The following is a 16591-nucleotide window of genomic DNA, read 5'->3' as shown; positions in this document are numbered from 1 at the left end:
TATGTTATATTGGTAAGGGCATGAGATTTGGATTTAGGCAAACCTGGGTTTAAACTTGGTCTTCTAGTCACAACTTGACTTTGTCAGGTAACTTCTTTGAGCATCAGTTTTTTTTATAAAATTTAGAATTCTATCCAAACTTTTGTGAAGGTTAAACCAAATCATATGTGAAAGGTATGTCATAGACATACTGAATGCATTCAAGCAGTATTAACTGTTCTTTGCAGTGCTTGAACTCTCTCTCCCTCAGCCCTGGCCTCCTGTTGTCCTTCAGAGTGCCTTACAACGGTATTCACTGAATACTCAGCAGAAAGCTGCTGTGTGCTGTCCCTGGCCATGGTGGGGGTGGAGAGTCTTTTTGAATTTAGAGAGAAATGTCTGTCTCTGATAGCCTCTTATTATTGCTGGATGGGCTTCACTGGAGGGGAAGATGGTAGCAGCCTTGATGGTGGATTACTGTAAATTTAGGATCAAGTGTGGATTGAATAATCCTCTCTATTCCGGGCACTGTCCTGGAGCTGAGCATATACCCATTAAACCAACATGGTCTTGTCTCTCAAGGAACTTTTGATTTAGTATGGGAGTATGAAGATTTTTATGAACTTGTATTTTTCATAGTCTGTACTCATCAGAACATGCCAGTGTTATAAACTATGTGTTATTTAAAAGGTACAAAAAAATAAAGGTGTTCAAAAGTACTCTCAATTTTATGTAAAAAATGCCGTGATTTTTAAAAACCAACATTTCAAGATTGGGTTCTTCCCTCTGTTTTTTGGAAACTGCCAGGTTAGACAGTATGTGAACTTGGATTACATTAAATACAAACTGCAAAAATATTTATACAATTAAGTGTGTTTTTATAATGACTGATATATGCCACAAATCAGAATATCTCAAACTCTAAAGTGGAAAAAAATTAAAACTGTAACTATTATTGTTCACAGCCCTTCTTCCATAGTAAGTATAGGTCCATCTGAAACATGTCTCATTGTTTATCTTTGCTAGAGGTGTTCTGTTTAAAAATTTACAAAATGTATGAATATTAAGGATGTGGTTTCCTTTGCTTAGAAGGAAAATAATATACTCCATTATAAATGGTCCATTGTCTTTTATTTAAAATAAGACATCTTTTCTCCACATCTTTGTCTGCTTTCGTGAATGGTTTTATTTGTAAGAATGATGATACCATTGGACTGGGAATAGCTACTCATATTTACCTTCTGAAATTAGGGCATATTGCTTGCAGGAAATTTATAGCAAGTTAAAAATGTTTCATTTGTGATAGGTTGAGATACATTTGTTATCTGGCCTACTGATGATCTCTAACTGGAATTACCTCATGAAGTTAATGATTCCAGGGTAACTGGGTTTGCTATTTCATGACCACAGTCTCTATATCCTGAACCCAAAAAAATCTCTTTCTCAGTTGTATAGAAACTTGTATGACTAAAAATGCAGATCTGTTGAAAAGGCAGGTGTATGTCTCATTGAAGTTGGTCAAGAGCTGTATCTTCCTTCAAAGATAAAGCACAACCTACAGAAGTCTGACTGGGGAGCACCCATGTGCCTTGACATTTCCACTGAGAACATGTGTATTTGTTGTCAAGGAAGAGGGAGGCTGCTGGGGAGGATACTGTAGACACTGTGACTCCATTTCTCAGTCCTCTGAGAGAATTCATGTTGATTGCTTACCTTCTCCCCAGAAATATTTTAAGTTCTTTTTTTAAAATTAAAAATATCAAGTAAAAAGCATGTTAAAAAAGAGAACTGGCATTATAGAAGATTAAAGTCAGTAAGGAAATGTCAGGGAGTGCTGGGAGGGTGTGTTTGTGCCCAGTATATCTGGACATTCTTTCTGTTCTTCAGAACGCAGATTTTAATCCTGTTACCTTTTAAATATCTTTAGGTGTTTTTCCAAGACATCAAAAACGCACTTGGACTTGACATTTAAGCACAGTTAGTTGTTTCTCTGTATCTCAGTTTTTCAAACTGTGTGTGTTCCTTTACTAAGTGCAATATGGAGATTGAGTTGTTGTTTTCAAGAAATAACACTTAAAAATTGTTTGAAACAGCCTCACACAGAAAAGTTACAAGAACAGTTCATAAACGTGTGTTTATTTGACCATCTGAGAGTTAAAGTTTGTCTGCCTGGTTACCCATTACCCTAGACTTTAAGACCTATTTCCTGTTTCCTGGAAATAACTTTTCTCCTATATAACCATAGTACAACAGTCAAAATCAAGAACTCAGTACTGATACGGTATTGTAATCTCAGACCCCATTCATGTTTCATCACTTGTCCCATTAATGTCCTTCATAACAGAAGAATGCTGTTCAGAAAGATCCTTCGACTTTTGACGGCCTTAACCCTCTTGAAGATCACAGGCCCCTTATTTTGTAGAGTGTTCCTTGATTTAGATTTGTTCCATGTTCCCTCATGATGAAATTCAGATTGGGTATGTTTGTAGGAATACCACAAAAGAGATACTGAGTTCTCATTGCAGGCTCTTGAGTGGCAGGTGACTTTGATCAGCTTTCATTATCTCTTAATCAAGAAAAGTTTTCTTAAAAATAACAAAAGTTCTGGCTGTACATGGTACAGAGTTTTAGTTCACCCTGGCAATGGGAGTTGGGTATAGAGTACACTTTGGAGCAGAAGCCTTTTCCTTGGTACTAAATCCCATTTTTAGGCCAGAGGTTACCTGAATTCAGAGGGTGGAAGTAATGCATAGTTAACACCAAATGCCTGCCCATGGGTGCAGCAGGACGCAGCAGTGGGCGGCAGCAAGTACCAGCCTCTGTCACTACCAAACACATGGAACAGTGGTTTAAATATGTGTGCATGTGGATAAATATGCACGTACACTGTATCCTCACACATGGCAGTTTTAGCATGCACATTTCTATTCAGCCCAGGACAGTACTACAGAGAGAGCCATTTAGGAGACTTCATAAAGTAGCTCTCAGTTACAGACTAACAACCAGACCTCTAACAGGCTGCTGCTTTGGAAATTCCCAAATGGGTTTTCATGAAGTTGTCCTTCCTGACTTAGACTTCTGTCCATTGGACAAAGCACCTGCTTACCTGTTTCAGGGCTGCTTGGTTTTTAGTAATAATTACAAAGGGGTTTTCAGAAACATTAGTTTCACTTTCCTCCTCATCTTAGTCGCTGCTAGGAGAGGAACCAGTTACCAGTAACTTAATCATGTGTGTGTGTGTGTGTGTGTGTGTTTTCCCCAGTCCAAGAGAAATTTGGATTATAATACTTGTTCTGTTTTCTTACAGAAAAAGCATGCTTTACGCTGCTATTGTCAAGCCATGCAAGTGTATAAAGGAAAAGGCTGGTCTCTTGCAGAGGATCACATTAACTTCACCATTGGGCGCCAGTCTTATACTCTTCGGCAGCTGGACAATGCTGTCTCTGCTTTTAGGCATATTTTAATCAATGAAAGTAAACAGTCTGCTGCCCAGCAAGGGGCCTTCCTCAGAGAATATCTTTATGTTTACAAGGTGAATACTTAGCTGCAGGAGTAGATACTAAAATTACATTTGAGTCATCATTTTCAGCAAAAAGCATATTCATTACTATCTAGTAGGAGTTTAATAAAATATTTATATTAGAATATATGTAATTATCTGTCCTAGTAAAGTGTGGCAGGGTAGGCTTTTTGGTTCTAGCTGTGAGTTGCATTGCCCTTCCACAGTAACGAGAATTGCAGTGTGCTACTAAACATTGGATTTGTGGCTGTTGGAATCTTATAAGATGCCACAAGCTTTCTGGACTGTTTCTTCATAATGTTTTTTTGAATCATTACTGATTTTACAATATATTGGGTTCTCTTAACCATCCTTTGGAAAAGTACGTTCCCCTCTTTTTCCTATGAAAAATGAGGTGGTACAGGTTTGTGGGAAGTAAACAAATTATTGTGGTGTAACCCAGAAAAATTAATAGGAAAGGAAAATAATTCATTGAGACAGGAGGATAGAAAATACAGAGCATTGTTCTATGGACAGAATGAGAAGTTACAAATTTTCCTTCAAGAGCTATGACTAGTGAGCATTGTATCTGTCCTGCAGAAATTAACTACCCTTTTATACTTTATTAATTTGAAATCATATGGGTTAAAATCTGAGCAGATAGGATGCAGTGATGAGTCACAGGAAGTACAATGCATACTAAAATAATGTTTGAAAGTTTCACAACCAAAGAGAGCTAGCCAGCTGAGGAACCTTAGGAAGATTGTCTTGGGCCAGAAAAGATGGTCCCTAAATGACTCTGATGGATTAAGTAAATCTAGCAATTCTTTATGTTCTACCTTAATGTGATTTTACTACCTTATGTATTAAAAAATGAGGAAGCATATAGGAAGAAAATGGAGTTCTCTCAAAATTCTTTTCTTCTTTTGAATCTGTTCTAGAATGTAAGTCAGCTGTCACCAGAGGGCCCTTTGCCGCAGCTCCCTTTACCGCACATTGACAGCTCAGCAACGCGGGTGTTCTTTGGCCATGACAGACGGCCAGCAGATGGTTAGTAAAGGTGTATTTGGCCTTTTCACCTAGTGACCTGTTTCTTTAAAGATTTTTTTTTTTTGCTTTCTTCATTTAAAAAATGATGTGCAGTTGTTAAAGAATATTTGAAAATAATTATACCTGTTACCTATCATCCTGCACCTGAAGATAACCACTCCTTGAGTGTTTTTCTTCCAGCCTCAAAAACTAAAACAGTAACAAAATAGCTGTAATTATAATGTCATTTCTCACACAATATAAAGCATGATTTGATAAATATTTTTAATGACTGTAAGATACTCCAATCAGTGCATATAAATACTTTAACATTTGCTTGTTATATAGTTCCCATCCTTTTGCTTATATAAAATCGTGGTTGTGATGGACATCTTTGTGGAAAACCTGCTATCTTAACTCTATATTATGGAAAATTTCAAATGTACACAAAAGCAGAGGACAGTTGGCAATATCTATCATTCTTACTGTAAGACTTTCTAAAATACAGGATTATTTCCTGAGGACTGAGCCTAAGAATGGCAGTACTGGCCAAAAGTATAAATATATTTAGGGTTTTGATGCGTGTTAAAGTGAACTTTGTAATTCTAAGCATTCTTATATTTGAACTTAATGTGTTTTTTCTTGGGATCTAATTTAGTGTTTTGTTAAAAACTATCAGGATGTTCATAGCAGCATTATTTTTAGGAGGAGGAAAAGCGAAACAACAGCAAGGAATGAATTGACAATTTTTGGTATATTCATGTAATAGATTCAAGCTGTAGGACATGAGTGAACTAGTTCTCCATGTTTCAACATGGATACTACCCAAGACATAAAGTTGAGTAAAAAAAGTTACAGAATGATATAGTATATTTAATATTTCAAATATAATTCCATTTATATGTTTCAAACATGGGAATCAGGTCTATTCATTGTATATGTATATACTTATATGTGGTAAAGTAAAAAAATGGATGAGAATGCCATATATACTTCAAATATTTATTTCAAAGCTTCAGTTTTGAAATAGCTCTGGGAAGAGGTGGTACTGGTGGAAATGAAAGAGAGCTATAGGATTGGGGAGGGTCACACAGGGCATTAACTCTAACATTTTAAAAGAAACACTTGCTATCATAAGATAAAAGTTGACATCTGTTACATTTTGATACACAAATATATATTACTCTCCATGCCTCTTCTGTATGTTTGAAGTATTTTCATATAAAATGGTGAAAGACTAGAAAAAATACATTCTTTCAGAGTCAAGAGAAAAAGAGTATCAATATTATAATGTAAGCCAAGTTCCAGTTAGGCTAGGTTAATAAGGGTTTTTTTTTTCTCTTAGATAATTGGAAATATGCAAGAGTGAGTGTGTGTACATATATATTTTTGCTTGTGTACTTCAGATTTTTATTTAAAATGTTTCATCTGAGGTTGCGGGTTAATGAACATGTGCATTTAATTATGACATTTAATTTTTTTTTAAAGGTGAAAAACAAGCAGCTACTCATGTAAGTCTCGATCAGGAATATGACTCTGAATCCTCTCAGCAGTGGCGAGAGCTCGAGGAACAAGTTGTCGCTGTGGTTAACAGAGGAGTAATTCCACCCAATTTCCACCCCACCCAGTATTGCTTGAACAGTTACTCAGATAACTCAAGATTTCCACTTGCAGTTGTAGAAGGTGATGTACTTGAATTTTTATTCATGAGTTTTTGTTTCTTTGTTTCATATAACAGATTCAGGGCTCTTTTCTATATGCCAGAAATCACCAGAAGCTGGGGCTGTAAGGATTAGGAGCCCATCACTTACTGAGCTGCATTTGTAAAACCAGTCAGTGTGGGCTCTGATACAGGCTGTGCAGCATGCTGTTGGAGTGTAGAAGAGAGAATGATTGATGTTCTGTAGTAAAAGAAATTGGGGAAATCTTCTAGAGGAGGTAATTTAAAAAAACCAAATCCTGAATGAACAGACCCTTACCAGGTAGTAATGACCAATCTAGGCGGAAGTGCAGAGCCACAGTGCAAGGTGTGTGCAGGGACGTGAAGTGTGGGGAGTGGGGGTGGCCAGGGTTCCTAATTAAGGCCTTTCTTTTATAGAACCAGTAACAGTGGAGGTGGCCTTTAGAAACCCGTTGAAGGTTCCACTTTTGTTGACTGACTTGTCATTGCTATGGAAATTTCAACCTCAAGATTTCAGTGGAAAGGAGAATGAAGAAGTTAAAGAACTAGTAAGTTGTTAAAAGGTATTTGTACTAAGTGTGTTTCAGTAATAGCCTAACAGATAACTGTACTACCATTTCACCTTCTGTTTAGTGGGCTGCACTTACTGGTTTGTATGCTTATTTTCCCTACTTATAAAAAGTATGATACGTACTTCTGGAAAATTGAGGAAACCAAAGAACAAAACAAATAAAAATAAAACCATCTTCTCAGTGTTTAGAAATAACCGCTTTAACACTTTGCTGTATGTCTTTCTCGTCATTTCCATTTGTGTTTTTCCCTTATATATGGGATTCTCTCATACTGTGTTGCTTTTTTCATTTTGTATTGATTTATGTGCGTATTCTAATATGAATATATCTTCATATTTCTGCACAATGGTCCATCTTGTGGGTGGATGATCACTGAGCCCCTTCCATTCTCCTTTGGCAGTTGCTTTGAAAGTTCCCATTTATTTACTATCATAATAGTTCAGTGGTGAACATTTGGGTGCATCATTTTTTATCCTGATTATTTCTGTAGGAAAGATTGCTTGGCATGAAGTTAGAACATTTTAGGGAATAAGTATTTTAATACTCTATTGCTTTCCCAAAAGCTTATACCAACAAGCTTTTTACTAGAAGCATATGGGGCTGAGTATCTCATCTTTGCAACATTAAACATTTTTATTCATAAAAAAATCTCGTAGATTGGTAAAAAAGTGCCATCTTATTTTACTTTCCATCTCATTGATTTCGCATGAAGTTCTTGTATTTGCACTCCCTCTTTTATAAATTGTCTTTTCATACCCTTAATATGCATTTAACTTTTTTTTTCTTAACCATGCTTGTAATAAGCTTTTTATTTAAGATAGTTATTTTTGAAGTAGGAATGACTTGAAAAAATAATTTTTGTTACTCAGCTGATTATAACAGAAATAACTTGGACAAATGCATTTTTCTTACCTAATTATTTGCTTATTCACCAGTGTTTGTTATATAACCTTTATTTCTTTATACTACCTTGATACATGCTTTAATAATGTGGTAAAAATTATCTTGGAACTGGGGAATACTCCCAACATTTTGGTGCTGATTCATGAAGGGAGCACTTGAAAGAGGATATCTATTGTACTAATTTTAAACTATTTAAACTATTTCTCTTTTAAGTGTTTTGATTTTTTAAAGATTGTCTTATTTAGCACCATGCTAATTTAAATTCATTGAAGACCTTTGGTGATTATTTATTTATTTATACTCTTTGTGAGTGGTTTAAAAGATTGAGATTTCCCAGGTTCTATTCTGGCTTGAATTTTAGTAATCTCAAATTATTTTTCTAATATTTTTGAATTTCTGGAAACAAATTAGAAAGGTATGAAAGATTCACTCTTGAAAAAGTTTTTTTAAAGGTACTATTAACTTTTTAATCTGTCCAATATATTAGGTTTTAATGGAGTTTTATTAAAGTTATAATTTTCACTGTATATATAATTAAGTTACATTTTTTTCCTATATATTTCAAATTATTTGGATTTCTTTATGAGCTGCTTCTAGTGATAGAGTAAGACACTGAACTGGAATTTAGGGAAATTTAATTTTCATTTCTTGTGTCAAGTGACTGAACTGATTTCAAGGTAAAAGTAAAGCAGTGTTTATGAGGATCAGGTTTACCTGCAGTGTGAGCCAGTTAGCTTTCCTCCACTCTGTTAACACAACTGGAGATTATAGTCTCTTATAGAGGTCATTGATTTGGAGGAGACAGGCATTCTGTGCTCTCTCCGCCTGCCCTTTTTGTCCACCAGTCTTTTATGCATTCTGCTTAGGCTCTTTTTCTATGTGTAACTAGCCAATTTTGAAAAAGGGGCTGGTCAAGAGTAAAAGATGACAAAATTTGCTCTTTTTGCAAGATTAAATTAAATGGCCATTTTGACTCTTGTTGACAATTAGCAGCTGATCTTATCTCTTAAGGTTTTATCCTCTTGGTGGCTACAATTTTGAGTAGATGACTTATCTTCCTCCTTGAGTTGCATTGAACAAAATGAACAAATTACCAAGTGTCTAGAACTACAGGGCTTCTTTATTCTGCATGTTGCTTAGTATATAATAAGCACCTAATAAATGCTAATCATAATTATTGTTACTCTTCTTAAGTATTAATATATAGGAAGATTGATAATATGATACTTTATTCATTAGAATGTGCATTTTATGAAATAATTTATTTTTCAGGTAACAGGTGAACCTGAAATGATTGGAACTGAAGTTATTTCAGAGTTCTTAATTAATAGTGAAGAATCTAAAGTGGTAATTGCTTTATTATTTTTTCTGTCTCAAGCATTTCTAAAAGCAAGACGAAAACACATTTTAAAAAAAATCACTTTACTCAGCTTGTTTTAAATTCTAGTTTTTTTTTTAAACTAAAATGTAGAAGATGAGGAAACTAGAATTACACAGAAGGAAGTTGGTGGGGAAAGGAGATTTGCCTTGGTCTTTGGTTTGTTAGTTTCTAGAGAAGCTGGGAAAAAGTATTTACTTTTTTTATTGGGGTCAGTGTGGTCATTTCATAAGATATTTGGTTGGCCAGAATATTTTGATTTATTAAAAATATTGATGAGGATTCAGGCCTATATAATTGTTGAATTTAGAAATTTTTTTTTTACTAAAATGCTTTCCAGTAAGAAAAATGCATCAGTAATTAGTAAGTTTAGTCATGAGTTTATATTTCTGCAACAGAATTTAGGTATTGCACTATTTAAGATATTATGAAAACAGATAATAAGTGACTTAAATATCTCCACAGGCAAGACTAAAGCTCTTTCCCCATCACATAGGGGAGCTGCATATTCTGGGAGTGGTTTATAATCTTGGCACTATTCAGGGCTCCATGGCAGTAGATGGCATTGGTGCTCTTCCTGGATGTCACACAGGTAAAAGCTACAGCATTGATGAACAAATAGAAAACTATACTTAATTAAATCTCCATAGAATAAAATGAATGAAAATAAGATATTTATAAAATAGATTTAATGTACCTTTAGTGAAGACATTTAGTCAGATGAAAGAATGAATAATTGGGATATTTTAAACTCTCATTGCTTCAAAAATAACTTTATTCCCTTCTGATGTATTTTCTTTTGATTACTCTTAGGTTCTGCCCTATTAATTTTTTTCTGTTATTGATCTAAATTTGTAAGTTCTAACCAAGTATAGTGTAATCATTGATTGAGATGTCTGTTGCCAGTACAAAAACTGTCTTAGCATGCTCTATTTTTTAAATATTCTCTTTTTATAAAACATGTAGCAAATTAAAGACCAGTATTTTTACATTATTGGATATTACACACCTTAAATCATGTTACCTATCTTGTAAAGAGAGGATTCTAGGGTTAGGCTGATATTCTTGGTCCCCAGATATGTGTAAAACTACAAGATACAAATTTAACATAGGCTACTTTTATCTTTAAATTCAGAGAACCCTTTTAGAACTACCTTGTCTAGAATACTATCTTGTCATTGTTATATGTAGTTATTTAAGTTTGCAAGATGCTAGGGAGAGTTCATTATAAAATCCCTTATTGCCAGCCCTGCATTTTAGTAGATACATCTTAACTTTTTAACAAATAGTAATTGACAGACTTGAATTAGCTTAGACAAAAGCTGATTATTAATATTGGGAAATCTTTTGCTAATACTGGGAAAATTTGCAGCTTCTTTTAACATTCAGTTAAATAGTCCTATTTGCATATCTAGGATGACTCAACACAAAATTTTTTTAACAAGTAACAAGTTACTCTTTAAAAGTAAAGTAAGAAATCAAAATTATAAACACTAATGTACCAATTAATTATAAAATTCACACCAGAATTGAGTATGGTATTCTGTGTTTTAGTTCTGTATCTGTAATTTTTGGTTGACAAGCACCAGAATACATTCATTACAAGTAATCTTACTAATTTATTGCATTTTAAGTAAGTTAACTGTTAAGAACTTTTTCAAGCTCCTTTCCTTTTCTACTTGTACATGCTAGGATCTTAATCTAGTATCAGAAAGTTATGGTTGTCAGTAAAATACAGCCAATAGCTTCGTTTAAAATACGTGATATGATATCTATATGTTATTTTACACATCAGTGGGAGGAAACACTGAATTAACTATTAAAATAAATTGCATCTTGTAAGCAGAATTTGCATGATGTTTTAGTGTATTTCAGTATTATTCAATAGTTCAATACATATTTAGTAGTAAAATGCTAATAGGATCTGGATCAGATGAAATGCAGCATTACGTACCTGGTCTGGGAATGTCACAGGGAGTCTCAACACATGAAAGGCTCTGAGAAGTCTTTCAGTAAAGGAAGTTGTGTGCCCCAGCCTTGTTTGTACCTGTGTACACTGTATGGAATCCTTTGGGAAGAATATCACATGAATATTAGCTGAGTTTAATTTTGAGAAAGCTACCTGTACTGTATTTAATTTTCTTTGTACAGTCTATTGAGATGATGTAGTTGTTTATAATCCAGAAATAATTGGAATTAATATATACACTTGAATGTGAATAAAAGGCAAAATTGACCTCTTCGGTGCTTTGGAAGTTTTTTCTTGAGAAATAGAATTTTCTCATAGCCTGAATCAAATTGTTGGTCCCAGCATAGCTGTTCTCTCAGATCTTTAGTGGCCACTTTTCATTACAGTTAAATACAGGTTTTCAGAGAACTTCCTATTTAGTGATGTGCAGTCTTTCTGCAAAGCAAGTAAATCCTACTGAAAGGAGAAATTAAGAAGCATACAATAGAAAATAAAGTATGCTTGATTCTTTGATTAACTTTGCTAATCAATAGTTGTCAGATTTTTCTAGAAGTAATCTGAAACTTACAGTACTAATATATCAAGCTAAATTGATGTCAGTTAGCATACCAAATTATTTTAGGGCATTGATTGTTTTCTGTTTCAGGAAAACATTCCTTGAGTATGTCAGTCCGAGGGAGACAGGACTTAGAAATTCAAGGTCCTCGACTTAACAACACAAAAGAAGAGAAAACATCTATTAAATATGGTCCTGATCGACGTTTAGATCCCATAATCACTGAGGAAATGCCACTCTTGGAGGTATTTCACTTTTAAACTTTCATGGACTTAATTGATAAAGTCAGATGACATTTAGAGTAAGTTAATTTTAGACCTGAAAGTCATTGATATTTACACTGAATTGTACTTTAAAATTATTGTGAAGCTGGGGTTAAACAGCTCTAATTCCCAAAGATAAGGTAATCATCAAATTGTTAAGTCACAGCCAGGTCATAAAATAGAACCCTCAAAATATTAATGGAAATTGGGAAAACACTTTTAAAAGGACATGTTTGGTTGTTACTAAAATCAGTGGCTCTGTTTTGGTAATATATAAAAATAATATGGGTATTAATGCTTATAAAAATTTAAGCAGTATAGATAAGTATATGTATGAATAGAAAGCAATATTCCCTTCACCCTCTTGGTATCCCACCGTGTCCTATTTCATGCCATATGTAAGCTGAAGCTCATGTTGTTGCAAAAGATAGAAACTGAGGCTAAGTAGCAAAACCAAAAAAAAAGAAAATATATTACTTAGTTGAAGGATACTGGGTGTCTCTTGGGAACTAAATTATTGTAAAACAGTAAGTGTCAAAGAAGAATAAGGAGTTGGCAAGTTTAGGGAATTTAGCAGCAAATACTTGAAGCCTTTTGAAAGCAATGCTTTTGATATGACCAGTCTAACAACTTTGTCTTTATACCACTTTATTACAAGTATCAACTTTCTGGGAGAGAAATCTGGCCTGCCTTGGGTCGAGTGTTTCTGTGGGAGGCAGATCAGTGGAAGGGTCGTGTGGAGAAAGCATGAACACTGGGAGGAGGTCCAGTTAGAGGACCTAGTGGGGGAATTAATAGGCTTAGCCACTTAGCTTCAAAAAGTTCCGGTAATACCAAATTGGTGATTTTCTTTTCAGACCTTTCACTGTACACTTATATATAGTTTTGGTAATTGTAAATGGAGTCATGCTGCACATTTTATCCTGTGACTTTCTTTTTGTTTTAAACAACATCCTCAGTCTTTGTTTTATTATCCCATAAAAATTCTTTTATAGCTGAGTGTAGTATTCCTTTATTTAGAATACATCATAATGTGTTTTAACGATGTATCATGAGTGTAGCTCTAGTTATTCATCATTACTGACAGTTCTGCAATAAATATCATTATGCATTGTCCTAGTTTAGACTAGACTTCAGAGAGAGAGAACTGCGGAGTCAAAGGGTATGTAAATGAATAGTTTTTCATTATACTACAAAGCAGTCTTCAGCAGCACTGCAGTAATTTGCACTATCCTTCCTCAGAGAGTGCCCAGTTGCCTCACATCTATATGGTACTAGATTTTCTTTTTGACTTTTGCAAATCAGATTGGTGAAAAATAAAATTGTTTTTATTTATGCCCCTGTGATAATTAATAAGATTGATAAGTCTTCATATGTTTTTTTTTGTCCTCAGTCTTTTTTCTTCTGTATGTCCATATGATTCCCTATTGATAACCTTTTAATTGTGTATTACTTCTCTTTTCTCAGAGATTTTTATGGGTACTAATCTATACATAGAGTGATGGGGTAGGTGATATATTCATGAAAAGATGGTGTGTGTGTTGAGGGGAAGGTATTGCTGAGCTTATGTATTCTGCCCACGTTTTACACTTGCATAATTGTGTTGCATCTAAAGAATTGCTTAGGGCAAATATAACATTTATAGACAGGCTTCAGTTTTAGTATTTTAACTTTGATTTGGTGTTTTTCACCATGTTAAGATTTTTGACTTAAATGAAGTATCTGCTAGTCCTTTACTTTTTTGTTTCTAAGTTTTGTAATTAGTTGGAGAGATTTCCTAGTCAAAACTAAGTTTTATTTTTTTTAATGTCCATGTTGTTTTTAAATCCAAGGGAATATACTCTTCTAAATGTTAAGGGTCAGAGTTTATTTGTTTCTAGTCCGAATTACTGTTAATTCAATGTTAGTAACTTCGGTCCATCTTCCTGATAACACTAACATCTTGAAAGTCCGCAAACCAGTGCCTTCCTCATCTCTCTGTCAGTGCCTGCTCTTGCTCTAGTATCTTTTCTCATCTGGCAATCCAAGTCCTCAGGATCTTTAGTATTATTCTTTTTTCTTATACTTGTACCATTTCTGTTCAAGCTTGTCAAGTTCCTATAATAATACATTAGATTTTTATTTGAATTGCTTTGCTGTAGTAGGTAAGAAGTCTGAGGCTGAGGGTGGTTCAAAATGAATTGGGATCTGAATGTTATTTTAGTGCTAATCACTATTATAGCTTAGAAGTCACTAGCTAATAAACATTTTGTTTGGAATTATATATGTAAGAATTTGCTAGAGCTTTCAGAAGGGCAGATTTTCATACTTTTGGTTAAATTTTGAGATCAGTCAATAAAGGACACCAAAATACCAGTTTTTTTTTTTTTTGAGAGGGCATCTCTCATATTTATTGATCAAATGGTTGTTAACAACAATAAAATACTGTATAGGGGAGTCAGTGCTCAATGCACAATCATTAATCCATCTCAAGCCTAATTCTTGTCAGTCTCCAGTCTTCTTAAGGATAACGAACAAATTCTTACATGGTGAACAAATTCTTACATAGTGAATAAGTTCTTACATGGTGAACACTACAAGGGCAGTCATCACAGAAACTTTCGATTTTGATCATGCATTATGAACTATAAACAATCAGGTCAAATATGAATATTCATTTGATTTTTATACTTGATTTATATGTGGATCCCACATTTCTCCCTTTATTATTATTTTTATTTTTAATAAAATGCTGAAGTGGTAGGTAGATGCAAGACAAAGGTAGAAAACATAGTTTAGTGTTGTAAGAGAGCAATTGTAGATGATCAGGTGTGTGCCTGTAGACTATGTGTTAATCCAAGCTAGACAAGGGCAACAAAACATCCACGGATGCAGAAGATTTCTCTCAAAACAGGGAGGTGAGGTTCTAAGCCTCACCTCTGTTGATCCCCAATTTCTCATCTGATGGCCCCCCTGCGACTGTGCCTGTCTTAGGTTGTTCCTCCCTTGAGGAATCTTACCCATCTCTGGCTAACCAGTCATCTTCTGGGGCCATACAGGAAGATGTAAAGTTGGTAAGTGAGAGAGAAGCCATATTGTTTGAAAAGGTTAGCTTTTTACTTCTTTGCATATTTATGCCCTGTGGCTTCTATGCCCAGCATCTGTCTTGAGGTATCTTTACCACTTGGAGGAATTATGATACTCAGTAAATTCGATATGAGGCACGATTTCTATTTAAGGGTTGTAATTAGGAAGGAAGAAGAAAAGCTATAGAGGTAGCAGACAGAAGAAAACATGGGAGGATTGATTATTTCTTTGACATATCTTCTTGTAGAGTAACTTAAGCATGTATAGGTTTTAAACTACTAACTAAATTGTGCACACACATTAACATAATGGAAATACAGTTACATAACCAAAGCAGATCTATAATTACCAGCCATCTCCAGTGAAGCCAAGAAAACCAGTTAGGCATCCTAGGCATTTGTGAAAATTTGTCTATGATATGATGAATATTGTCCAACTGTACTTGAACAGTCTGAGAGAAATCAGACAAATTAAAACAACGCATTCCTGGGAACTGTTCACATCCCATATGCTCTTTTAACAGTAGATAGTCTGTAGTCATAAGATTTTGGAGCGCTACAACTTGCACTTCTTCTAATTCTTGGTTGAGTTCCAACAGTATAGATCCAGTCAAATTTATTGCTTTAATGAAAGCACAGGCCAGCTTAGATATCTCCTTCTTCATTCCAATGGCAAGTCCAGGAACTGGTGGGATGGATGCAGCTACAACTGCAGCATCGCCTGGATCTTTGTTGAGGTTTTTTGATGATCGTCCTCTGGTATGACTCTTCCAGAGAGTGCTGATGTTGGAAGTTCTTTTTCATATCGTATCTTAGTTCATTTTCTGGGTAGCCAAATTAGGCTTTGATCCTCTGTATAAATACAAACAGACCTTTTGCCCACACTATAATATGCCCTTTATACTACTGTGTACAACTCATTGGAGGTCACCACACAGGAACTGGTTTTTTTTTTTTAAGAGAAAGGAATATTATCAGAAAAGTGTACCTCCATAGCCAATCATCTGACACCCTTTAAGTAATCAATATTAAGGATATTTAAAGCATGCATTAATCATTGATTTACAGTTAGTTTTATCCTATCAAGGAGTAATCCCCCTTTTCTTTCTTTTTTTTTTCTTTTTTAATCTTTAATCTACACTTACATGAAGAATATTATGTTTACTAGGCTCTCCCCTATACCAGGTCCCCTCTATAAACCACTTTACAGTCACTGTCCATCAACATAGCAAAATGTTGTAGAATCACTACTTGTCTTCTCTGTGTTGTACAGCCCTCCCCTTTCTCCCTCCCCCCCATGCATGCTAATCTTAATACCCCGTTTCTTCTTCCCCACCCTTATCCCTCCCTATGCACCCATCCTCCCCAGTTCCTTTCCCTTTGGTACCTGTTAGTCCATTTTTGGATTCTGTAATTCCGCTGCTGTTTTGTTCCTTCAGTTTTTCCTTTGTTCTTATACTCCACAGATGAGTGAAATCATTTGGTATTTCTCTTTCTCTGCTTGGCTTATTTCACTGAGCATAATACCCTCCAGCTCCATCCATGTTGCTGCAAATGGTAGCATTTGCCCTCTTCTTATGGCTGAGTAGTATTCCATTGTGTATATGTACCACATCTTCTTTATCCATTCATCTATCAATGGACATTTAGGTTGCTTCCAATTCTTGGCTATTGTAAATAGTGCTGCAATAAACATA

At 34.7% G+C, this 16591-nt stretch overlaps 1 protein-coding gene across 6 annotated transcripts in view; it reads left to right on the top strand.

The window, feature by feature from the left end:
* Window positions 1-16591, top strand: part of TRAPPC8 (trafficking protein particle complex subunit 8) — a 99574-nt gene that overhangs the window by 57651 nt on the left and 25332 nt on the right. For 5 of the 6 annotated variants that reach the window (XM_037004735.2, XM_037004734.2, XM_037004737.2 and 2 more), the window contains 7 exons: window positions 3287-3511; window positions 4420-4528; window positions 5996-6190; window positions 6606-6736; window positions 8936-9010; window positions 9507-9633; window positions 11657-11811. In XM_037004735.2, coding sequence (XP_036860630.2) covers window positions 3287-3511; window positions 4420-4528; window positions 5996-6190; window positions 6606-6736; window positions 8936-9010; window positions 9507-9633; window positions 11657-11811 — 1017 coding nt within the window. The remainder of the gene's footprint in view (window positions 1-3286; window positions 3512-4419; window positions 4529-5995; window positions 6191-6605; window positions 6737-8935; window positions 9011-9506; window positions 9634-11656; window positions 11812-16591) is intronic. The other variant, XM_037004739.2, reaches the window with a different exon arrangement.

The sequence above is a fragment of the Manis javanica genome, chromosome 9 (genome assembly GCF_040802235.1).
Source record: "Manis javanica isolate MJ-LG chromosome 9, MJ_LKY, whole genome shotgun sequence".
Lineage (NCBI taxonomy): Eukaryota > Metazoa > Chordata > Mammalia > Pholidota > Manidae > Manis > Manis javanica.
Note: the sequence above shows the minus strand (reverse complement) of the source record. Positions and strands in the feature narration are given on the sequence as shown.